The following is a 25927-nucleotide window of genomic DNA, read 5'->3' as shown; positions in this document are numbered from 1 at the left end:
CCCTGACAAAGCAGGAAAATGTATCCATTTGCACAGAGATAAAAATGCCCTAAAAAGAAACAAACCAGGATTTACTTTTATGCAAGAATCTATTTTTTTTTTTTTTGCTATAAAAGCAGTTAATGAAAGTTCAAACCATACAAGGCAAACACTTGAGTTTATATAAAACAGAGCAGATCTGTGATGAGATGTAAGCTGAGAGCCCACATATATCTGAGTTTTATACAAGTTCTTTATCTAATTGTGTGGACAACTGAGGCTGAAGGAACACAAATGTTGCTTTGGTGATTATTTCCTTTTTGGAGAGGGATGTTGCAAGCAGTCTGTTTTCTGTCATAATCCAACTGAAAGGAATTCTTGAGTCAAAGAAGTTCCCTGGGAGCCAGACGCTTTGCTCTGGCCTGGATTCCATGATGATTCCAGGATCCCATGCTCCTGTGACCATGCCCATCCAATCTTACAACCACATGTACATATTATGGAGGCATATCATAAAAAAATACTCCAGCCCATTGCCCTCCAAAAAACCATGCAAAACATGGCTACACACACTGTGGAAAATCCAAAAGAATAACACAAAAACGATCCTATTGTCAGGGAGAGACCTATTTTAGATTAATTCATTATGAAATGTCAGAGAAAACATTAATGAAAACCCAGAGTAGTGTTTTAGTCAGTGAGAGGCACTTTCTGTGGGGCAGGAATAAATACAGAGAGGAGAAAAGGAACTTTTATGGACTTTCAGACTCACCCACGTTTGGTGGCTTCCCGTAGTTCACCGGGAGTTCGGGGGGTCGGCCCCTGTGCAGAGCTGCAAATGCAGATCCTTTCCATAGCGTGTGTCTGAAGTCTGCACCAGCAACAGGGACAAGAAATAATCAATACATTAAATAGTCAAGAGATCAAGCACCACTCCCACCAGCCCAAAATAAGATCTGTCTGATTGAACACTGTCAGATTCCTCATTAAAAGACTGTGACTCTGATTTCCAGTTCCTCAGCAGTGCCACTGTAAATGGTTTCAACTTAATTTTGCTTAATTTGGGTGATTATTGACTCTAAATCCATAGAGAGAAAAAGTGAATTTAAAAGTGGGTGCACTTTATATTGAGGCCCAGCTGAACTCTGCCATGTTTTCCTTCTGCAATGCCAACACTTAAAGCACCTCTGCTTAGCAACTGCACATTTGAGATTTCACATTTTGCTGCCTAGAAGTGAGAGAAGTGAGGCTTTTTTCCAATAAATCTGTTTTCCTGCAATATGTGGCAATGTGCCCTCCTTTCAGATTTTCCTCTGCACCCCACCCTCCCAAAAAAATCATTGTTTTAAAGTGAAGACTGTTCTCTTTAAAGACTCTCCAGCCCGCTGCTGCCAAGTGGCCTCAGAGAGGCTCCTCTCTAGAACAATAGTGATTTTTCTGGGACTGTTCAAAGTGCCTCAGAAATTAGACCTGGATTTCTTCCATTTCTGGCCATCTGGAGGGAGAGAAATGAGCTTCCACGGTGAGTAAGTGCTGAAACAGAAGGACAGTGCCGCAGGTTGGTGGATCTGTGTAGCACCACGTAGGTCTCTGAACACAAAGTGCACAAGCTGAGGTGACTCAGAGGCTCCTGAGAGCACCTTCTGATTAAACCCCAAACTGCTGCACAGAGTATTAAATGATACTCATTAAAAACAGCACTCAGACTCCCTAAAATAGATCCATCCACCTAAACCCTTCTGTTCCCCTGCAGAAAAATGTTTATTTTCTCTTTACATTTTGCCGCTGTTTGCTTCTAAGCTGCAAACTGAGTGTGAAGGGAAGGAACGTTTCTCTGCAAACCTGAATTTCTGCACCTAATTACAGCAAAGCAGAGGCAAAACAAGACTCAGTCCCTAAAACTCTGTAGGGCAATGTGTTTGGGAACAGCTCATCCCTCCAGGAGATACCCAATGGATCAGCAGATGCTCGTCAGCATCACGGTGTGACTTCACAGGATGCAGGGAATTAAGTGCTCAATTGCCACCAAAACAGGAAGGTCCTGCTCTGCCATCCCTCCTCCCCTCCCAGGATGATGCTCCTCCTCCTGTGTCACCTCCAGCCCTGTGATCCTTTTCCACCAGCTCATTTAATGCACTACAACAAAATTTTGCAACATCCCAGCTCTCTGAACCAGCACATCAGAGGATCAAGGAAGTTCTGGCTCCTACAGGGAGGAAGTGGCAGGGGCATGGAGTGAGGAGGGAAAGGAGGAATCACTTCAATAGCAGATGGCTCTCAGATCTCTTTAGTTCTAACACAAAACTGCTCTCAGGATCATTCTCTCGAGCACAGAGAGTTTTTCAAAGGGAAAAGGACTGGTGCTCTCTTCATGAAAGGAATGGGGGCTTTTAAATTAACTTGAAGCAGGAATTGTCACTGAAGAATCAGCCTGGCCTTCTGCTACTCCCTAAATGCTGCCCCAAACGCCACCACCCTGTCGTGTGTCTGCACAGGCAGGGAGTCAAAGAATGGAAAAAGCCAGGCTGAAAAATAGCCCAGCTCTGTGATTTTAGACACAGATGTGTGTAAATGTATATGGAAAAAATGGCATTTTTCAGATGCATCAAACCCCTAATCCCATTCACATCATTTACACAAACACCAACACACTGGGGAAGGAGGCAGAGGAAGTAATAATATCAGGCAACTGTAGGCAAGAATTGCTTGAAATGGCATTTTCAACCCAAGAAAATACATCCAACAGAGCCAGCAACAACTGCATTTTAGGAAGAAAAAGCTGGCAAGCACAGGAGACAAAGCAGGGCAAATGCAAATACACAGATATCCCAACAGGAATGGCAACAAAAGGGGGTTAATCATTAAAACAGAATTCAAGCCCAGATAAATTGAGATTCTCACCTTTTGCTGCCCTCAGGAGAGACTGGCGCCCGACACCCAGCAAAGTCTGCACCCCCAGCACACTCTGGGGGATCTCCTTGTCCAAGAGGGGTCCAAGCCTCTCACAGATCCTAAGAAGATAATCTGGGGGGATGTGTGCATTGACAGCCACCTAAACACACAAACAACACAGGCATTTGAAAAATGCTTTATTTTTCCTTCTACTGGTAGCACTTTGCTTTGTATTTAAGTGTAAAGTTACTGCAACCAAGCCTAAACCCCGTGAAAATCCTCTCAACATTCATTATACTGCTTTTTAAAGTGATGTGGAGTGTTGCAAAAGCCACATCAGAAATTTTAGGCTGCAACAGCTTAATTGTAAATTTAGGATATCCCTCAAAAAGAAACAAAAATCTCCAGTGCAGTGCTCTGCTCAAACAACTTTTTTAAAGCCTTTTTTACCTTTTAGTTCATTCTCTTCTCATTTTTTTGCTTAACTGAAACACCCTTGCATTGACATCACTGTATGAAGCACACGTGTAAAAGAATAAAAACCTTAAAAATTACCTAAAATCCCTAAAATCAATACTCAGTCTCCACTTCCCAGCTCCTGGGAGTAGGTATCTTTAAGACCCACATGTGTAGGCTCCAATTTTGTCATGTTGGGAGAACATCCTTTATTTTTCCCTTTGGACAGAGACTGAGCGACAACAGTTTTTCTGACAGTCTGTTCAAACAACAAACAAATTGTGCCTCATTATCCAGAATGTCCTGCACTGCCTGACTCCCATATTTACAAACTGGCAGGAAAAGCTCTGCCCATCAGAGCTCCTCTGACACAGCACACACAGCTCTGCCCATGGATCAGCTCCTGCCTTCCCAGTCCCAGGGATGTGCCCAGCTCCTGCCCCAGCACAGCAAAGGGAGGGAGTGTCAGGCATCAGGAAGGAGGAAAAGGTCTGTAATTCCCTCAGCCCTGCTGCCAAAACATTGTTCACTCAACTGTGTCATCAAACAGATTATTAGCACACGTTGTTGGGAATTTTTTTATTCCAATTGGGCAACAGCAGTGGAGCTACAGGACCCAGCACAGCCAGGCAGGGCTGGATACTGTCACCACCTGCACCATGAGATGGATCAAGACTGTCCACAATTCAGATTTTAACCAAAAAGGGAAATATATCTAATTAAATATACAAATTACCAGTTAATTAAATATGACTAAAACCAGTTAATTAAATATGACTAAAAACTCTCCCAATGTGAATGGAACTCTTGGAGGACAGACAGGTTCCTCCCTCTACTCATCTCTCAGTCACTGCTGGTTAAAGGATCATCTCATCAATCATGATGATTCTAAGGATCCAGAATCATCATTTTTTCAGTGCAGCAATGAGAAGCCTGATAAATGCATTACCATGTTCTCATTCCAAGACTTTCCATCCTGTGAGTGAGCACCAAGGAATGACCCTGCGAATGCTCTCCTGCACTGACAGGGCTCTCCAGTCATTTCAGCTTTTTTCCCTAAAATCAGAGTTCTGAAGTTATATCAGCACCTTCCCGGTGGTACAACCAGTGAAGTTCAGTGTATGAGCATGGATTGTGTCTCACTGTAAATGATGGGATATAACAGAAGTTTAAATGAGAGAAAAGAATTATCCAAACTTTGGTATTTCCCTCTTATTCTGACTCATTCCTGAAACACTGTAAATATGCTTATGCTACAAAATAATTTACAATGCTGCAGTAGCCTCCCTTCAGTGTGTAAGATTTCTGAAAGGGAAGTTCTAGAGAGAGAATCTGCATTTAAGCAAAATCTGAATATGAAATTCTTATTTCCATCTCTGATAACCAGCAACAAGCCCCTCAGTCACCAACGGCCAACACACAGTGATGTATCAACCTTAAGGTTAAAAGATCAAAAAGACCAACCTAGAAGCTCTGAAGTTTTACTTCCAGAGCACCAAAAAACCCCAAACCATACCATTCTCACTGGAAATGTAAAAAATCCAAACCATTTTCCCAGTGTAGCACAGCAAACACTGCCCTGTTCACCCTGGAGCTGGTTTGGGAGTTTCACCCTATTCTGTGCCTTGGAAGGTGCTGAATTAAGCCTGGCAGCAAATATCCCACTGCAGAGACAGAGCCCAAGGTGCTCCACAAGCACTCCTGACTACCTCCAAAATGGAAAAGGACTTGGTGGCTCAAAGATGAAGGCACAGTTTTATATGGAACAGCAAAGAGCAAACACGGACACACGTGGGGCCTGACAGCATTCCCTGATCTAACTTCTTTCTTTCCCTGCACATTTCCTTGTTTCTACAACCCACAACAGCCCCAAATAAGCAGCCCTTAATCTGAATATTAGCACTGCTGTTACTAACAAACAGCTCCATAGGCAGGCAGCAAGAGCAGCAAATTCTCCTGGTGACTTTTTTCCATAATAACTTCCAGAAAAAAATGCTTAAATCACAGCCCAGAGCTAAACAAGCAATTCTATTTTCAGGTTCCCAGAAGAACTTGAATCAAAAATCCTTCTTTTCACCTCTGAGAGAGTTGTAAATGGGTTTTAAGTATTTTTCTAGAACATGAAAGCTGCAAACATCCAGCCGAAAAAACCCAACATTTCCCAGATCAGATTTTCCTTAAAAGAAGGATGGAAAAAGGCAAAGGTACAGCTACACCTCTTAGTGTGTGCTTGTCCAAATCCCACGTGGCAAAATGAAACAGCAGCAAGGTTATTACCAGCTCCTCCAATATATTAGAAAATATTTTGAAATATAATTAGAAAATATTTTAGAAAATAATCAGAAAACTGGAAAAAATTAGAGATGAGTAAGACAGGCCCAAACCATGCATGTTAAAATAACGCAGAGCTGAAAACGTGCTAAGTGAGAACAAATGCTGCATCTTGAGATAAATCATAAAGAAAATATGGTTTGTTGCCTTAGGATGTGAAAAATCCTATAAAAGTTAAAATATGAGAGCACGAGAATGCCATAGAACCAGATGAGTTCTCTGACACAGTAACCACACAGGTACAAGGGATCTAAAAAGTGAAAGATTAAGTGAAGCCAATCTATCCTTTTTAAAAAACTCTCCCAGTCCTGACTGCTTGAGCCAGGCTGAGATAAGCTGCTCCAGTGATAAGCACAAGGAAAGAACCATTAGTGAAGTCACATCAGGGCTGGGAGAAATTCAACCCCTGAACCGGTTCATGGTCCTGTGGTTGGAAACATCACTCAGAGACCATGAGCTGGGACAAGCAGCTTCTGGATCCCTGAAACCAAATCCCCTGGTGTGACTCTGATCCCTGTTTGGACAATGCTCTCAGGCACAGGGTGGGATTTTTGGGGTGTCTGCGCTGGGACTGGGGCTGGATTTGATGATTCTTGTGGGTTCCTTCCTCAGGAGTCTGTGATTCTACAGCTGCTGACAACTCCTCCTCCAAGGAAGGGAACAAACAACCCAAAAAAGACTCTTTGTGATTACTGCTTAAAGTAAGATGTCTGTTTTGACAGAGATGGGAACCAGGGAGCTCTGGGAACCATCTCTTTTGGGAAGCCCCGTGGAACATCTCCCCAAAGCACAGATTGGAGGCAGGAGCTGCAGGCTGGGACGTGGCAGTGACACGGCCCTTGGGAGGCGGCTCTGTCCCCATTCCTGCTGGGCAGGCCCAGCTGGGCCTCAGCACTGGATTTTTCAAATCCAGGTAGTCATCCAACACTTCCTTCATTTGCCAAAATAACCATCAATTAAGAATCCATTGACAACTGTATCAAAAAGCAGTGGAGGAGGCCAACAGGCCCAGGCAGCTGAGCAAGCAGGAAATTACTGACAACCTCAAACAGGGAATCTCAGCAAAAAGAAGCTCAGACACTGGACCTGCACAAGATGCCAGCAATATGCAAATAGACTGGAATTAAAAAAGCCTTTACCCACTGGGGTCCCCAGAGAGAACAGGTTGGAACGACCATGCTACAGATGACATTTTCCTGAGGTGACAAAACCGTAACATCTCTGCGCTGCTAATGCTGGGATTGGCAGGATCTATAAATACCAGCACCTCGGACTCAGGGCTAGTTTTAAATCAATGCAGATGGGCAAGGCAGGAACTCAGAGCCAAATCCCATAAGCTGTTCCATACCAGCACAGCCACTCATGGATGCAAACTCCCCACTCTCCAACAACAGCTGATTTTCTGTTTTGCCTGGAATGACGTGTTTTTCAGCACAACGACCAAACCAGGCTGAGCCAGAAGACTCAGTCCATCAGAAAGTTCTTAAAACCAGAGCAGAGCCAGTCACCTTTATCAGGAATAAACAAAGATAATGTGGAACAGCAGGTCACTGGAGACTGTGCTGATAATCGGAGTCATTCAGCTCAACTCATCTGTAGAGCAGCTGACTCCACACCGAGCTGCTGTGGCTCATTTAAAACCAGAGCACTAATTGCCTGCAAGTTGGACACACTTCAGACCTTCAAAAGGCCGGGCTGGATGGGGTTTGGAGCAACCTGGTTTAGTGGAAAGTGTCCCTGCCCGTGGCAGGGGGTGGAATGGGATGGGCTTGAAGGTCCTTCCCAACTCAAACCAGTCTGGGATTCTGGGATTCTGTGATTCACAGACCCTTCCGTTTACAAACATGTGTCTCAAGACCATCAGTGAGAAAGTAAAACCATTGTGGAGTACACCTGGAGAATTCCCAGCCTGGAGAGGAGGGAACTGAGGGGAGTCATCAGGGGCTGCAGCTCCTGCTGAGGGGCAGCTCCACTCTCTCCCTGAGAGAGGGAACAGGACCCAGGGAAGGGCTGGAAGTGTGTCAGGGACATTGAGGTGGAGATCAGGGAAAGGTTCTTCCCTTAGAGGGTGTTTTGGCACTGAAAAGGCTCCCCAGGGAATGGTCACAGCCTCAAGGCCCCCAGAGCTCCAGGAGGGTTTGGACAACGCTCACAGAGTGTGATTTTGGGGTGTGTGTGCAGGGCAGGAGTTGCACTGATGGCCTTCCAGCTCAGGACACTCTGTGACTCTGTGATTAGCTAGACAGGCACAGCCACATGCTGCAGGCAAAAAAGTGTTCCAATGTGAAAATAAACAGGAAAAAAAAAAAGGGAACATAAATTTGCATTCTGTGTGGTTCTGCTCCATAGGTACAATTCTTATTAGCGTGTCTTAAATTACTCGTCTGCCCTGTGATACCTGATATTTAAAGTAAAAGATTAAGTTTATTTAAAAAAAAAAAAAGGGAACAAAGGAATCTCAGTGAGCTTTCAGATCCTGCCTAAAAACTCGAGTGAAGTGGGAGTAAACATTCCCTAGATAAAAACCATCCAGTGGCCATTGGGCTGCTCCATCTTTATCACTCCCAAAAGCCCAGGAGCAGTAACAGCATACTCAGTGCTCACAGTATTGGCATATTTTCTGAAAAACACCACTCAGAACCTGGACAGCCACACTGAGGATGGAAAACAAAGCTGAAACAACAGAACAAGAAATACTCTGTCTGAATATTGGGCACACAAACAAATCAGACTTCTCTGGGTTGTAAACTCTCACAAATTCAATTACCTGCCTGACCAGAGTAGCTGCACCACCCAGCTGAGATTGTAAACGATTTTGGGTTTCTGGCTGTAAAAAGCAGAAATGGGTTGAAAAAAGCCCTTTTACCTCCAACTGCTGGCATCTCCAATTTAATTCTGGTTCATTATGTGCCTGAGATAATTAAAAAGAAGGTTGGAGTGCTTTGTGTTCTTCATAACCCTGGCTCTGTTCTGAACATGGCATTCAGACATCCAGCCAGTCCTGAAGTCGAGGAGCTCAGGTTAATAAACAATCATATGCAGCCAAAAGTCCAAATTCCAAACATAGCAAACCCTAAGCAATGAGGGAGAAAAGGCCTTTCTTCAATATCCTTAACACTCTGAGGATTCAGACAGAAACTCAGCTCATCCCACCTGGCATCAACCTGTCTCACTGTAATGATTCATTTATAATCCTGGTCCTTACTGTAAACCATGAGAAACAGTCAAATAATACTAGATAAATGAGCAAACTAAAAGCATGGGTTAGTGCTGATTAGTTTAAGACACAGGAAAAAAATCTTAAATTTAATTATTATATGAGTTTATACGGAAATAAAAAATTTCCCATTAACTACAAAACTCACTTTAAAATGGTTTTTCTCTTGTTTCTGAAATGTTAAAGAAAAGTACATGTTTACACACATATTTAAAAATTTATTTTAAGGTTTTAAGGCTTTTATGTATGTGCTACAGAGAATGAAAGGAAAAAAAAATTGTATGTCAATCGAAGTGATATGCAAAACCACTCTGACACCAGACTGCACACTGGCACTGCTAATATTCCTCCTGGATATTGGGTGCAGTACCATGCTAAACCTGAGACAGCCCACAGTTAGATTTCAGATTCTCTAGGAAGACCATAGAGCACCAAAATCGATTGAATGCAGAACTTATTTTATGTCTGCTCACTCGATTTACAGTCCCAGAATTATCCACAAGAGGTGTGAGGAAGCCCAGCTTCGACCTGAAATTCTGCATAGGCTTTAGAAAGGGAAAGGCAGCTGGTCCAAAGGTCTGCTCTGGGCACAAGGAGTTCTGTCCACACCTGAGCTCCTACAACGTTGCTAAAGTGGCAAACCAGCTCCCGAGCCAGATGCAGAGGAGTTTGAGCAACAGCCACGGCAAAATCCCACGTCACTATTGCTCCATGGGAGCGGGAGAGGCCAGGACGTGCTTTCCATTCCTGGCAGGTGAGCGCCAGCGCTGGGCACAGGTACCAGGGCTATAAACGCTATGGGGAAGTTTACAGCCGTCCAACTGCAGAGTGCTACATCAGCGCCACACGTCACTGCCCTGAGATCGCAGAAATGAAAGCAAGGCCGCCCGGACGCTTTGGAAAAGGACTGGAACAGCTTCAGTTCTGTCACTTTCACACGGACACATCTCGGGGCGCGGGGCCCAGGGCCACCCCCCAGCCCCGGCCTTGCGGAGGGACTGACCTTCCTCAATGACACACATTCAAGGGTTCAGCACTTAGCCAAAACAGCCACTCGGTGAATTTCACCGGCATTCAACAGCCACAACACCACACTTCCTAACCCCTCCTTTACTGCCTGACAGCAGGCCCGGACGCCGCGGAGAGGGGCGGGTTTCGCGCAGGCCGCCGCAGGCCGGGAATCCCTGACCCAGCCCGGCAGCGCCGGGCCCGGCGGCACGTCCGGCACGTCCCCCCACGCCGGGCCGCGGCAGCGCGGCCGAGCCCGGCCCGGAGCGGGGCAGCCCCGGGGGCGCGGGCGAGGCGGCGGCGATGGCGCGGGTGGACCGGGGGGGACCCGCGCCCCGCGCCCCCCGCCCCGCCGGCTCCGCCGCGGCGCCGCCGCAGCCAATCAGGGACCGCCTCACATCGCCGCGCACCGCTCCCCGCGTTGTAAGGCGCAGCGCCATTGGCCGCGCCGGGCCCCGGTGCGTGCCCTCGGATAACCCCCGGCCCCACAATAGCGCGGCGCGGCCGCTCCGCCGGTGCCACCGGGCGGCCCACGGGGGTCTCACCGGCAGCTCCCGGCCCCGCCGCGCCACCGCTCCCCACCTGCCCCTCCGCTCCGCACCCCGCGGCCCGCCGCGGCCTCGGCGGGGCGCAGCCCTAGTGGGGGACACACACACACACGGGGCGAGGGGGGGGACGCGGCGCCCGGTGCGGCGGCGGCGGCGCGGGGGGCGGAGGGAAGTTGTCGGAAAAGTCAAGAGTGAAACTTGTCTCACCAGGTCCTCGAAGCTCCGGCGGTGCTCCTTGCCCTGCCAGTCCAGGCGCCGCGGAATGAGCTGCGGGAGGGACACGGGGACGGGGGTGGCCGTCAGAGCGCGAGCGACCCCTCCCCGGGGAGCCCCCCCGGTGCCCGCCCGCGCCCCCCGGGATGGAGCCCCCCGGCCGCTGCCCCCGGCCCCGCCGCGGGGCAGCCGCGCTCCCGCCGGGTGTCCCGGGCGGAGATGGGCTGGGTTAGACGGGGCAGGGCAAACGCCGACCCCGCCGTCCCGAGGGCTTCCCCCGTCCCGCCGGGGCAGGCGCCTCACCTGGTGCTCCTCCAGCTCCTCCACCAGTACCTGGGGACAGAGGGACACACAGACACACACACAAAGGACGTGAGTCCGGCGACCGCAGCGCAGCGGCTCCGCCGCCCCGTCCCGTCCAGCCCCGTCCCGTCCCGTCCGCCGCCCGCCCGGCCCGGCCGGAGCGCCGGCTCCGCGCTCACCTGGGCGGATTTCTTGCAGGGTCCGGACTGCAGGAACCGTGCGATCAGGTAGTAGAGCTCTGCGGAGAGGCGGGGGAGAGCGGGTTAGACACGGTTAGAACGGAGGGGGTGCGGAGCGCAGCCCCCGCCGCCAGCGATACCCACCGGCTTCCAGCTGGGTCGGGGCGGCCGCCGCCGCCATCCTCCTCGGGAGGGGGAGGGGAGGTGGCGGATGGCGCCCCGGGGGGACTCGGCTCCTAGTGCGGGCGCAGCCTCATGCCGGAGCGGCGGTGCCGGTGCGGGGCGCGGGTCCCGGTGCGGGTGCGGGCGCGGGTCCCGCCCGGGCTCATCGCGGCTCCGCGGACCGAGCGCCGCCGGCACCGCCCGCACCGCCGCCGCCCGCCGCCGGGGGGCGCGCGCGGCAGCGCCGGGCGGGCGGGGGGGCAGGAAGGGCGGGGCGGTGACGCGCCGCGGGGGGGCGCCCGCCACTTCCGGGCGGCGGCTGAGGGAGGAGGAGGAAGAGGAAGGGCCGGGCCGGGCCCGGAGAGCCGGGATGTGCCCGAGGCGTTCGGGCACCGTCACGGGGCTGCGCTGGGCCGGGCTGGGCTTTAGAGGGCCCGGGAGCCGTCACGGGGGAGCTCTAACGGCTTCTGTCCTCGCGGCTTCCGCCCTCAGCGCTCCCGGGTGTACCTGCCTCGGCCCTCAAAGCTCCGGCCCTCATGGCTCCAGCCCTTCCCAGCCCTCATGGCCGCAGTGTTCTCGGTCGTGGCTTCCTCCCTGGCGCGCCTGGGAAATGGAGGCCCATGTGTGCCTCATATGGAGCAGTTTTTAAGAGGATGAAGGGATTCAGGAATCTTAGAGATCCTGTCAAGGGTAGGGGGATGGAGCCCACGCGTGTGCCATGGAGGGGACACAGGATTGCTCAGTGGGGAGGTGACAGCGCCTTCCGGGCTCCTGGTAAACAAGGCCTGGCTGCAGAGAAGTGTCTCAGGTTGGGGTGGCTTTAGGAGTTAAAATATTTGCTCCCAATGACCAGAAAATTCCAATGTGATGGATACAGCACCTCTTCTCAAGGAACAAAGGGGTCAGGGTCAGAATAGATAGTTTTAATGGAAATAAATATTTTTCCACGGGATGCATCCTGTCAGAGCTCCTGAAATCGGTGTCACTTCAGCAATGAGTTGCTAAAACACATCAAGTGAATTGTATTTTATCTCAAGTATCTGACATTTGGTGGTAGAACTCCAGTGTAAAAACCACTGTCATCATGGCATAACAAAGGACAGCCTCTCCTCATGCCTGGAACACCGAGAGCTGAATCACTGTGAGTCGATGCTCTGGTAATATTAGGAATAAATTCAGATTGAGCACATATTTATAGCAGCTGCTCAGGACTGGGCTTGCTGTGGAGCACTGGCTCAGTTTTGTTGCTGTGCAGTCCCTCCTGCTGGCAGCTCCACAGGATGCCTCCAGGCACCCAGGGAGAAAGATTTGGGGATTTGGCATAAAGGTGCTCCACTTAATTCACCTGTACTCACCTGCCCCTTATCCACCTGTGGAAGTTATTTTGTGCCAGGAGCTTGGATTAACTGGGTGATTTGTGGACCCTGTTTCCACTTCATCGTCCTCTGAAGTTCTTGAGTTCTTAGTGACTGTTGAGAGGATCCCAGAATGGTTGGTGGAAGGGACCTTAAAGCCCACCCAGTCTCACCCCTGCCATGGGCAGGGACACCTTTCCCTATCCCAGGCTGCTCCAAGCCGTGTCCAGCCTGGCCTTGCGCACTTCCAGGGATCCAGGGGCAGCCACAGCTTCTCTGGGCACCCTGTGCCAGGGCCTCATCCCCTTCACAATAAAAATTTCTTCCAAATACCTCACCTAACCTTGCCCTCTGGCAGTGGGAAGCCATTCCCCCTTGTACCAAGTCCCCTTCCATTTTTCTTGTAGGCTCCAAACAAATACTCTTGGAATGTTTTCAGGGCAGGTTCCTTGCTCAGCTCTCAGTGGACAGACACGAGGTGCCACCTCACCAAGCTGCAAATTCCAGTGGCTTCCCAATAGTAACAGCTCTCCAGCTTCCCAGCAGGACCCTGGAGCCTCCAGAGCTGCAGAGCTTTCCAGGAGAGACAGGGTGATACTGCTGTTCTCAGAATGAACTCCCAGCCAGGAGAAGCACACACTGATCCCACTCTCCAGACAGGTAATGTTTGTCCCACCTGTCTTCAGAGCCCAGAACTGCAAGCTCATCTTTTCATGCATGATGGGCGGGCAAAGGAGAAAACACAGATGATGTTTTACAATATACCCTGAAAGTACAAATGCATCTTCCTGAGCTGAACAGAATTCCATGTCAGGGGAAAAGCAGCCCCATAAATAGTGGCCAGCACCATGTCCTGCTGCATTTCGGTGCCAACAGCTCCACATCCATGCTCAGGTGAGACCCCAGCAACAACACAGGAAAGACATGGAGTTGTTGGAGCAAATCCAGTGGAGGCACCAAGATGGTCAGAGGGATGGAGCAGCTCTGCTGTGAGGAAAGGCTGGGAGAATTGGGGTTATTCAGCCTAGAGGAGCACCAGGGTGACCTAACTGTGGCCTTCCAGTGCCTGGAAATGAAGATGGAGAGAGAGTACATCAGCCTGGAGTGTCAGGACAAGAGGGAATGGCCCCCACTGCCAGAGGGCAGGGTTAGCTGGGATATTGGGAAGGAATTCTGCCCTGTGAGGGTGGGGAGGCCCTGGCACAGGGTGCCCAGAGAAGCTGTGACTGCCCCTGGATCCCTGGCAGTGTGCAAGGCCGGCCTGGACAGGGCTTGGAGCAGCCTGGGACAGTGGGAGGTGTTCCTGCCATGGCAGGGAATGGGGCTGGATGGGCTTTAAGGCCCCTTCCAACACAAACCATTCTGGAATTCCACGATTCTGTATTGTTTAGGAATGTGACATTTCCTTGGCACCTTTTGGTGCCTTACTGAATCTCTGCACTCATGATTTGCTTTCATTTGAGCTTGGGGGTGGCACAGGTGAAGCTGCAGCACCACCAGGCAGGATTGTTCTCTTTGGGCCTGTCTAGAGCCCATGGGGATTTCTGCAGTAAAGCCCACAAAAGCCTGGGATAGAAAATGCTCCCAAAGTGAGCTTGTGCATGCCTTGCTTGTGTCCTTCCTGCAGCATTCCAGTGGAGCCTGGCTGCTCCTTGCTTGGTGCTCACTCCAGGACCTTGGGGCAGTGCTTGGCCGTGCTGGTGTTGCTCCAAACGTGGCTCAGATGGATTCCTGCATAAGGAAGGGAGAGTGTTGGAATGCCCCTGGTGTGTCCTGTGTGTGCTGAGGGCACAGCTGTGCAGGTACAACCAGCGTTCCTCCTTCCCAAACACTTCACAGGGGACTTCCCTCAGCCTGGCTGTGGCTGGACTGTGCTGCTGTGCAGTCACTCCTGAGCCTCTTCCCGACATTCCTGACTCCCTGGCACCTCAGCTTCCCCTCCTTGACCCTCTCCCAGTTGCTCCATTACTCCCCAAGCCTGCTCCAAGGGCTGTTACCGATACCTCTTCCTACCTTTCCTGGGTTTTCCCTTCCAGGAGTTACGTGTGGTGAGTAATGCCCATCCTCTCTTTCCCCAGGAGCTCCATTTCCCCACCACACGTGGATTCTGCAGCTCCATGACTCATCTTTTTCCAGATCCTCTGCATCCAAGCAGCAGCATGCTGGGGCTGATAGTAAATCTCAGAGTGAAAGCAGGATTTTATGGATGTGCTGATTCATCTTTCCTCAGAGCAGAGCTCTGTTATGTAAATGCCAACAGCAGCTGGTGGCAGGAGGAGGGAGAACAGACTAATGAGCCACGGAAGGATTCAGGAGCAGGGATGCTTTAAGGAAGAAGCTGGATTGTAGTTGTTTCTTTCCATACTGCTATTCAAATAAAAAGCCTGAAAATTTTTTGAGGGATTTTAGGAGTAGGAACTGATGACATTCAAATACCCATCGCTTCTCCCCGTTTGGTTTTGTAGGGAGTTTTACTCTCAGCTGTAGTTAAAAGTAAAACTCAACCCCCTGTTTAATTTGACTACAAAATTAAATGAACTTTTCTACAATTAGCTTGTAAAACCAGGTAAAGGTGTCTCTCTCATTTTTTATTTATGATTATTCTGCCCTCATGAGCCAAATCCTGCTTTAGCCATGTATGAAAACAAAATTGTGGTTTAGTATAACCAGAAATGTACAGTTAAAATTAAAAAAAAGAAAGTTTAGAGTGGAATTGTGTAGATGTGGTAGGTTTACCTGCATTGTACCTTTCCAGTAAATGTAGGTAAGGATTCACATGCCTGAATTCAGCTGGATTTAAATGCTGGAACAAATTATGCATTTTTGGCTTTTTTTAAAGAATATTTTCTGTGTACATTTCATAAAATACCCCCGAGTTGGAAGCAACCCACAAGGATTTCTATGAACATTCTGCTCATCTTGGGTCTTTCATCTGGAGCTAAATGACAAATAAGGATGGTAGTTAAATTTAATCCAAGTTTTTGTTTAGCTGATTCAAAATTAAGAGTTGTTCAGAAGGAATTCAGGAGTTGGTGCCTTGTGCTACACAGCTGTGATTAAAGGAGTATTGAAAAGTCCAAGCTTATTTTAAGATCTTTACACAGAAAAACCTCAAATTTTGATATAATAGTTTATTTTAAAAAATAAATGAGATGCAAAATAATTAGCACTAATTACAGTTGCTGAAGTACAGGGCTTATGTGTGCAAACCAACATCCTGTTTTTGCAGGAAAAGTCTCCAAGTTCCCACTCCTTCCTGTGGTTCTCTTCCTCGACAAGAGCTGTTAAATAATATCTAAATAGCTGTTAGATATTACACAAGATCTGCTCTAGGATTTTTGCTATTTTTAATAATTTATTATTTAATTTCTCTGCTGCATCGTTCCAATCATTCCTCTAGATGGTGCCAGACACCCAAGAGTCGGGAGCGACATTATCCCATAGGAAGGCGATGGAAGACGAGCCAGGACGCCGCTCGCCTTTGTTTCTAAATTCTATCTTGCAGCAGTTCATCTTGTTGAAAAATTACTTGTTCTGGTGATGTAAATATGATGAGTTTTTTCCTTTTGAGAATCCTAAAATCCATTCAGCCTAAATTCCACCTTGCTGGAGCGGTGTCATCCCTTGCTCCGTGGGCTGATCCGTATCTCACATTCCTTATGGCAGCCATTAGCTGCTGGGAGCCGGGATCAGTGCGTGCAGCCCCGCTGCGACTGGGGAACTGAATCTGCCTGCTTTGCAGAGCAGTGACATTTCTGGCTATCAGCTAAACATTTCTCCTTAACTCTATTTCACCCAGAAATGCCAAATCCAGCTGTGGATGGAACTCCCAGGAAAAGGGGGGGCTCTGTGTCCCTGTGTGCTCTGGGCTCTGCCAGCAGAAGGACCGGGGCAATGATATCAGTGCCGAGTCCGTCCTCAGCATCTCTGAATTCCAACTTTGTACCTCAGAACCCCCAAGTTTTATAGCAGCAAATTTACTACTGGGTGTAAGTGACCAGGTAGGTTTTGTTATTGCTGGTGTCACTTCTGCACCCTGCACAATCCCTGTCTAAGGGCTCATTCTGACCTGTGGCCCCTGCTTGGGATCAAGCCCTGTCCCCAAACTTTTCCAGCTTCTCCTGATGTACCCTGGCTGCTGCCAGTCCAGGGGTCCCCTGCACAAGGATCTCACCCCAAAAATACCACCTGATATCACTACTGGGCTAATTCAGCAACTTTAAGTCATGCTAAATATTTGTAAATAATCCTTTGATGTTTTCTTTGTGATTTTTTTAGGTTTTTAGGGCCAAATCCTGCGTTTTTGGCTTCTCTTGGAAGCCTGGGCACAAAGCACTTGACTGCAGCTGGGAATTCATCACCTCTCTCCCTGGACATGCAAATTTTACTGGAACTCCCTCAGCTAAGTAAACCATTTTAATAAAATTACATCCCTCTGTATCCCATACCCTTTTCCATAAAGTTTTGAGAATGTTTGTGTTTTAATTGTATTTCTCATTTTCAAATATCAGAAATATAAGGAAGGAGTGCAGTAGGGTTTTTACAGCACTGCTTTTATTGAAATAAAAGGTTATAAAACATTTTGATTATTTTTTTTTTTATTTATTGATATCCCTAACATGCAGACATTGTAAATAAGCTCATTAATACTCTTTAAATACAGCCTTATAAAATTAATTCTCAATTACTGCATGAGGTGATGGATTAGAAAAATGTCCCATGTAAATTTGCTCACAGGAGTGTGAGTTTGGAATGAACTTTCTATGTCACTAATCATGGAATCCAAGGATGGGATTTTGGAACATTTCTCAAAGTGCTGTCCCATACAGGAATTCTCTTCTCATTATCTTTGCTTATTGATTATAAAGCCTCTTCTTGTGATCTTCAATTTGGGGTGATGTCTCCCTCTTATCCCTCATAAGGAAAAGCTTTAACTGGAAGCTTCCATAAATTCCTCTGCAGTAAAGTGACCCCATATTTCATTTAATTCTTGCACTTCCATCATTTAATGGACATTCACATTCTCCTGTGGCTGTCCAGCTTTATATCTCTGGGAAAAGTCTTTCCCCTGATGTCCTCAGGAGTTCAGATTTCAGAATCTCTTTTTATTTTTGGTCTTAAATTATTAGGGCTTGAGATATAACTTGCTACAATATGTTTTGTGTGTCATCTTGATTTGGAGAGGCCTTACATTCTTGGAAGGTCCTTTAAAGTGTTTTTTTTTTTTTTTAATCAAAGGAGTAATTTAATTTAATTTAATTTCCAGTGAGGTGGTTTTCAACACCTGCAAGTTTTTGCCCTGTTGGCTGTTCCCTTTCATTTCTCTTACACCAATAAAATTCTGTTAAGAATTTATGAAGTCCCCAAGTTCTGTGTAGTTGAGTTTCTGCTGAAGAACCACCATAGGTGGAAGGTGAAGCTGTGAAGGCACATGGTATCTATCAGGACAGAACTGTGCATCATCCTTATTTCTCTGAGATTTTCTTTGTTATCCCTGGATTATAATGGCATAAGTGTGGAATATGCTGTAGAGGTGGAAAAAAGCTTCTCCTGTTTGTTCTCCACATTGTGCTTGAAGTCTAAAGGATCTGCCATTTCCTGTGGAGGATCCTCCTCTCTCCATGTGTTTCCTGATGTCTCTGGACACCATTCTCCCTCCTGCTCTGTGCAGCCTGCAGATCTCAGTCCCTTCATTTTTTTCCTCTCTTTGCTCCTTCCTCCTGCTTGCTGACTGAGGTTGTTGCAGGTAACACCTTTCAGACCTTGACTTTTTTCCAAACCCATCTTCCATCTTGACTTTGCTGCTGCCTATGGACTCTGCCAGCCCCCCATGTCCTTGTGTTTGGGGGTTTTGTCCTTGCTGACTCCAGGATGCCTCTGGAATGGCTGAAGAACATTCCCATGGGAGATACAGTGCATCCTGAAATGAGACATGGAAAAATCCCATTGAGAGTGATGCTGTCCTCTTGGTGCAGGTTTCAAGCAGATATTGGAGAAATCCTGGGAGCTGAGAACTGAGGGAGGGATTTAGGAGACCAGAGGCTCGTGACATGCATCAAGACTCTTGAAAGCGTTGTTTTGTCTTTCTTGAACATGTGGAAAACAAACCAGGCTGCAGCACTCCCTCCCTGTCAGGAGAAGAAAGGAGCAGGACAAAATCTGTTGTTGGAATTTCCCTCCAGCAGCACTTCCATCCCTCCCAGCCAAGGGCACTTGGGGTGAGCCATGGCCATGCTTGGGGGACTCATCCCAGGGGACCTGGGTGTCCCAGAGCTGCTTTGTTCCCTGCAGCCCCACCCACCCCCTCAGCTAAAAATGACATTTTTGACCAACTGCTAAAGCCTCCTGCTCCTGCTTTAATGTTAATTTTGGGAGTTTTCAACTGGACTCTGAGCTACCTCCTTCAGGAATCCACGTGGCAGCCCCAAGGTCCAGCCCCATCTGGGTGACAGAGTTTGTTTCCTTTGGCAATGTGGATTTAACAGCCAGGCTTCCAGCCCTGGGAATCATTTCCCTCAAATAGCTGCAAAATAAATGATGGGACGTTTTCCAGTGCAGTGCTGCAACCACCCAAAACACCACTGTAGAATTCACAGAGGCCAGGTAGAGTGAGTGCATTAAGCAAGGCTTAGGGGGATTATGGAATTAAATTGGGAGCCCCTTCCACCCTTCCCCCAGTCAAAGACATTCGGAAATAAATATTAAAACAGGGTGTTAAAACAATGGCTTTGGCTAAAACCTCTGCAGGCAAAGAGCCTTGTTGTGGGGGCTGTTGCTGAGCTGTGGACCAGGCTGTGTTCCAGAGGGTTTCCATCAGGGAGCCGGGGTGATCTCAGGAACACCAAAGGCCGTGGCTGGAATGGCTCTGCTTCCCAAATCCCCTGTGCACAGGAGAAGTGCCCCAGCCCCTCATACAGCACAGGAATTTGCCTCCCCTCCTCTGGACCCTGCTGCTGCCTCTGGCATTCCTTATCCTCTGCCTGCACTTCCCAGCTCTGTCCTTTCCTGTGATCAGTGCATCCTGCTCCTTTCAGGGAGAGTTTGTGCAATGAAAGCTTTGCTTTAATCTGGGCTGGATTTAGCCAGATGCTGCAATCCTGGGAAGGCTTACACAGGGCTCAGGTCTGCCATGGGAATGTAGCCTTGATTTGATAATCTGGCAATGGTTTATTTAAAATTAAAAACATAGAAAACCTTTGAAACAGCTTTTTTTTGAGCTCTTTTGGCCTTGCAGTACAACAGGCACCCTGGCTCTCAGTTACATATAGGGCCTGGCACCCATGAAATAGGTTTTAGGCTAATGAGGCACACTCTGCCTGCTTTAATTAAATTAATTAGAGCCAAAAAAAGGCATTTTCCATTAAAAGTCTTTAGCATCATAATAGCACAATGAATTTAAATATTTAATATAAAAATACATAAAATTAAATATTAATTTCCAATACACTTACAGAGTCCGTTTGACCAAATAACCCCACAAATATTCCCTTACCAGAGAATCCCGTTTCTTTACATCTCTATTAACATAATTACAGACCTTTGTATTTAAAATCTTTATTTTAGTGTAGTTCTCTTGGTAATAAATCCATGAGACACCTGTGCAGCAAGAAATAGGATTTACAGAGATTTTAAGCTTTTGGGAACAAACACAGTTTATTCTTGCCTGTGTCAAGACCTGGGGTAGATGAGCACAGTGACACCAGAGGCAGCTGAGTGTATTAATTAGTGCTAATTAATAAAGCTACCGGGTTCTTTGACCTTCTCACAGCACTGCATGGGTGGAGGAGGAAGGATAAGGAATGAGCAGAGGAAAATCCTTTTGGTCAGAGTTTTTCCTGCCTGCCTCTCCTCTCTGACTCCCCCAGGTCCTTGTCCCCCTGTGCCTTGGCAGGGAGTGGTGGCAGCTCATCCTGCAGGCTGGAATCCCAGGGAATCCTGCAGCCCCCTGGGAAGCTGCTGCCCAGGAAGGGGCTGGGGATGCTGACTGCTTGTGACAAGTCTTGCCTGGGAGAAAACCAACACGGCAGCGGTTGGAAACCTGAATGATGTCACTATGGCAACAAAATAACTCACCTTAAAATAAAATGTGCATTGGAAGCAACCTCATGTGCTCAGGGAACACAGGGAGGAAGGTCCTATTTTTTATGTGTATATATATTTTATGTTTATGTATTTTTTAATATTTTTTCAGCTTCCTGAATTCCCTGTTAGCAGATGCTGATGCAGATGTAAGAAATATTTTAAAATGAAACAGAACATGACCAGACCTCCAGAAGAAGGAAAAGTGTGTTTGCTGGAGGGCAGGAAAACCCTGGAGCTGCTGATAACTACAAGTCATCCTCATGTATGTGAGATCCAGACTATCAATATCTGCAGCTCACCCCAGTGATTTGGGACTAATTATTGCTAATATTTTTCATGGACATAGCCCATCCCTTTCCAACAATCTCAAACTCCATTTCCACATTTGTTCTTTCCAGACAGGTTTGTTTTCCCTTTGTTTCTGTGTTAATTAACAGCAACAGGTGGAAATGTAGAGATTTCTCTGGAAATTCCAAACTCTCCCTGGCTTTTTTTATCCCATGAGCATCCCAGCCAGCTTGGAGCTGGGGTGATTCAGCCACGGTGCTGCTGGGGAGATGTTCCCAAGTTTTTTCATAATCCTGGATGCTTTTTAGACTGGAGTGGGTGACTTTGACCACCTCTGTGTGAGGGAAGATGGGATGGGCAGGGCAGTGGTGGGGTGAGGCCATGAGCTGTGCCAAGCTCTTTGCTGAGAGATCCAACCCTGGCAGCAAAGAGGAGTCATCCTCATCCTATCAGGCTTTTCTCCTGCTTGCCAAAGCCCAGGAGCATTTATGGGATGAAGCATAAGGCCATGGAAAGCCCAGCACCCCTGATCTGGTCCTGCAGCGACCCTTGACTAATCCAGGGTAAAAATAGAAACACAAATTGTCTGGTGTTTCACTGGGCAGCAGAAATCCGGCAACGCTCGAGTTTGAATCATCCAGATGATGCTCTGCAAGAGGGGGATGTTGCTCTGGAAATCCCACTGATCCCCAGGGGCTGATCCCCAGGGAAATTCCACTGATCCCCAGGGACTGGAATCATGCTTCAGGTGGAGAGATGCTCCCAGTGCTCCAGCAGGAAGGGCAGGGCTGGAGCTGGAGCTGTTTGAAGCTGAGCAGAGGCAGCCTGCATTGGCACTGTGCTTGCCCAGTGTGTGTGTGCTGGGGACAGAGCACCTGCCTGGGAATGGGCAGGGAAGTGCCAAAGGCTCCACAGCCACAGGTTTTCCCATGGTTTTTGCAAAGTTCAGCTCATTTGTAAAAACTGTGGAAAGCCCAAAACATCCCAGAAGGAATCATCAGCAACCACAGCTGCATGAGCAGCTCTGGACTTCCAGTTCTTGCAGTGCAAAAATAAATACATTTATAGAACAACTGTATTTTATATAATATAATACTTATATAATGTATAATTCTATATTATAATTATATTATATAATATCATAATTTTCCTCCCTATATCCCATTTTCTGAGAGCTTTGCACCCAGTTCAGTGGCAGTGAAAATAATTTACTTCCAACTGATTCTTCTATAGGAAACCAGAAAAAGTGGATTTAAAGGAATGAGGTTATGGAGCATGAAAAAATATTCCAAAACAACTATGTAGGAGGAAAGAGGAGTTTCTGTTCTGACCCTGTGTTGAGTTCAAGGGGGTACTTTGGATACCTGGGTGCCAAATAATGCTAATAATTGAGGCTGTCACATTTTGACGTCATCAGCACAGCATCCAGACGCTGCCTCTCTCCTTCCCATCGGTATTTCCTTGCAGTCCCACATTCCCTGCAGCCTCTGCTCATTGGGAGAGCAGGGAATCGCTGCTGCGGCTCCCTGCTCCCGGCAGCGCGGGAGGGATGAGCCGAGACTGAAATCGTTCCCTACCATTGATGTCAGGACGACTCCAAGACCGGCTCCGGCTCCGTCCACATCACTCCTACACCCCATCTCTGCAAGGAAAAGTAATCACTTGTCTTACCTCCGGGTTTAATTAGTCCCTGCTCCGGGGCTAATTAGGAGCGCGGTCCGCGCCGAGGTCGGGGCCGGAGCCCTCCCCTCCCCTCCCCTCCCTCTCCCGCTCCCCTCCCTCTCCCGCTCCCCTCCCTCTCCCGCTCCCGTTCCCGCTCCTGCTCCCGCTCTGTGCCATCTGCCATTGCCATGACACTGGCTTTGCTTTGCTTTTCACGGCTGGCTGGGCGCGCTGGATGCGCGGGGTAATGGGGCTATTTTTCCCCCCTTGGTCTTTGGAAAGGAAATAATAATACTAATAAACCCAGGAATGGCTGGAACTGCTGCACGCTGCCCTTTTCCTTCCCACTTGTGAAGCTTTTTAGCATTCAGTTTTCCAGCAATTGGGAGGAAAATTGCCCTGAAAGAAAGAAACAAAAATCTGTGTTATTTTTTAAACACCCCCCCACCCCCCCCGCGCCACACAGGCAGCTGCAGAGAATTTCTCTTCCAAAGGGATGATGTAATGGGCTTTGTCAGCCAATGCTGGAATGAATAAAACCCGAGACCCGAAATCCATCCAGGCTTTTGATGAAACTCCCGAGGTTCCTGGAGCAAGTGGTCGCCAAAATAGGCTGGAACTGCTGGGTTTGTCATGCAGCTCTTGAGAGAAGTGAGATGGAGAGTCAAGGGCTCCAACCAGGGAATAACCAAAACCACCAGGTTTTGTCCCTGCTGAGGGAAAGGGGACCTTGAGGAGCATCTGGGGACATTCAGTAAAAGGGTGCACAGCCCTTGGTGCTGAGACATCAACTCAGGCTTCAACACAGAGTCACTCCTGATCTGTACATGGCACCCACAACCATTTCATAGAGAGATATATGTGTGTATTTAATATTTTGTATATTATATATAATTCACTATTATTGCCCAGAGAAGCTGTGGCTCCCCCATTCCTGGGAGTGTCCAAGGCCAAGTTGGATGGGGCTTGGAGCAACCTGGGATGGTGGAAGGTGTCCCTGCCCATGGCAGGGGGTGGGACTTGATGGGTTTATGGTCCCTTGCTACCCAAAGCAGTTGGGGATTCTGTGATATGTATAAAACATAAATATATAAACTAAACACAAGTATCACCAATTCCTGCTGCAGCAATGGGCACATTGTTGCTCTCCCAAGGATGTTGTGGGCTGCTGAGGCCAGGAGATCTCTCCTGTCTCTCTGTGACTGATCCCAGGTCTCTGTCTAGCTTTCTTTAGGGCCCTTTAGGCACTGAAAGAGGCTCTGAGGTCTCCCAGAGCTTTCTCCAGAGCATCCCCAGCTCTCCCAGCCTGTCCTCATAGGACACACTGCACTGTTCCTGTCACCCCAAATTTCTGCAGTGAAGAGGCTGCAGGGCAGGCAGGGAGAGCTCCCAGCATTCCAGAAGGTTCCAGCTCTTGCAGGGACATCACACTTCCAGGTGATGGAGGAGAATCATGGATACATTTAGCCTTGGCTGCTCTCTGCTCCCTGCTTGTGCATCCCTGCAGCAGGAGCTGGGACAGAGCTGCTGCCACCATCCCCAGCCCTGTGGAGCCATCAACATGGTGCCACATCCTCTGACACCCTGAGAGCTGTGGTACCTGCTCCTGGTCCCTGTGCCATCCCCCCAGCAGCTGGATAACCCCAAATTCCCAGGGATGACCTCTCTGTGTGCACAGAACAGCCGTGCAGGAACCCCCAGCCAGGACCACCACACAGGGGCTACAGCACCAAGTGAAGCCAAGAAGATTTATAGCCAAGATGAGCCACAAAGGGGGTTGGAAATAATTCCCAAGCCCAAATGGAGCAGCACTGGGAATCTGGACCCCTTGGTGGTGGCCATCACCTCACGTCAGCACCAGCAGCACCCAACAAACCTGGGCCCTAGGGTGGCATTTGGGGAGGGAGTTTTGCCAAGAACAGCAGGGTGTGGTGCCCTTTTCCTCCTGGGAAAAATCCAGGTCCAGTGGAGAATATTTCCAGGAGCACAGGGGGATGTGCACAGCCCAGGTCAGTGGCACAGGGCTTGGCAGGGACACAGGTGCTACTTTGGGTACATCCAAGCCGTGTGTCTGTCCCACCAACAGCCACATGCAGCGAACAGCAGGGATGTTTGCCTCCTTTCAAAATGCCTGGAACGTAGCTGGAGGGGCTCAAACCAAAGGGGAAGTACAAACCTGTGTCTCCTCACCCCCCAGCTCCTTCCAGAGGTCCAGGGCTGGGGACAACTCCAGGTCCCCTCCACACCCACGTGGGTTGCTGGTCCTGCAGTGGTGACATGTCTTTGTGTCCCACAGCCCCACCGGATCATCTTCCAAGAATCTGTGTAATCACTTCCTAAGCCATTATGATTCCTGGGCTCCATTTGGGCAATGAGTTACATGGTTTAATTACTCATTGTGTGAAATATGCTCATTTTGCATCTGCCACTCTGTAATTTCATTTGGGGCCTCTTTGTTTGCTTTGTGTCCCCACACAAGAGCCACCGACCCCTATTCACTGTCCCTGTGCCACTGCACCAGGGAATACAAATCCCGCATCCTTTTCCCCCCTGTCTGTCAATTCTTTGCAAGACAAAAAGGGTAATTTATTTAATTGTTGCTGATATAATGTCCTAAAAGTCTCCTTTCCCCTCCAACAGTTAACTACACTTGTTAATTATTTTAATTATTCCCAGAGTAATGCTGTAGGTATAGAGTAGCATAGGGGTAAACACGGAGTGGGGAAGTCGGGGTTTACTCCAAGGTCTCTGTTGATAACCAGGCTGTAACCACATGGGTGGTGAAACCACAACAGGGAACGTTTGGCCTGGATTTGGAACTTTCTGTTGGAAGGATTTATAGGAAGAGAAGGCAGATCCTGCAGGATTGTCCTCAGATGAGGCCCAGAGAGGCGACTCCAGCCTTTCTCTCCTGGCAGAGCCAGCACAAAATGGAACCATGACTTGGGGCAGTACTTCTGGTCAGCACCTCCGTGATGGTGGATTTATAGGAAGGAAGAAACCAAACCAAGCAAAATTCCAGCTTGCTGGAAAGCTGAGTCTCAGCCTGAGGCTTAGGAACAGCCCACCTCCAACTCCAGCCGTGTTCTGAGGGGAGCGGCGGCCCCGGATCCGTGAAACAGCAAAACTCGTTTGTGGTCCCACAGAGCAGCCTGTGCCAGCGCCCCTGGAGCCAGGGTGAAACCCGAGAGCTGCCGCAATCCAAACCTTCTCCACAGCTCCTTTTATCTTCCTGGGGGGAAAACAAACAGC

General features: G+C 48.5%; 1 protein-coding gene and 1 long non-coding RNA gene across 2 annotated transcripts in view; one reads left to right on the top strand and one right to left on the bottom strand.

Annotated features, from left to right (window-relative positions):
* BRWD3 (bromodomain and WD repeat domain containing 3) overlaps window positions 1-11481 on the bottom strand; it is a 50291-nt gene extending 38810 nt beyond the window's left edge. The window contains exons 1-6 of the mRNA XM_059482735.1: window positions 11271-11481; window positions 11127-11185; window positions 10948-10977; window positions 10639-10698; window positions 2881-3031; window positions 752-850 (exon numbers count right to left, since the gene is read on the bottom strand). Coding sequence (XP_059338718.1) covers window positions 752-850; window positions 2881-3031; window positions 10639-10698; window positions 10948-10977; window positions 11127-11185; window positions 11271-11307 — 436 coding nt within the window. The 5' untranslated portion in view covers window positions 11308-11481. The remainder of the gene's footprint in view (window positions 1-751; window positions 851-2880; window positions 3032-10638; window positions 10699-10947; window positions 10978-11126; window positions 11186-11270) is intronic.
* LOC132079886 (uncharacterized) lies at window positions 10946-17155 on the top strand. The gene is made up of 3 exons (XR_009419477.1): window positions 10946-11174; window positions 16443-16644; window positions 16930-17155. It is a non-coding gene; the product is annotated as an uncharacterized LOC132079886 (long non-coding RNA).
* The last annotated feature ends 8772 nt before the right edge of the window (window positions 17156-25927 follow it).

Source organism: Ammospiza nelsoni, chromosome 15 (genome assembly GCF_027579445.1).
Source record: "Ammospiza nelsoni isolate bAmmNel1 chromosome 15, bAmmNel1.pri, whole genome shotgun sequence".
NCBI lineage: Eukaryota > Metazoa > Chordata > Aves > Passeriformes > Passerellidae > Ammospiza > Ammospiza nelsoni.
The sequence above is the reverse complement of the archived record's forward strand: the minus strand, read 5'-3'. Positions and strand labels throughout refer to the sequence as shown.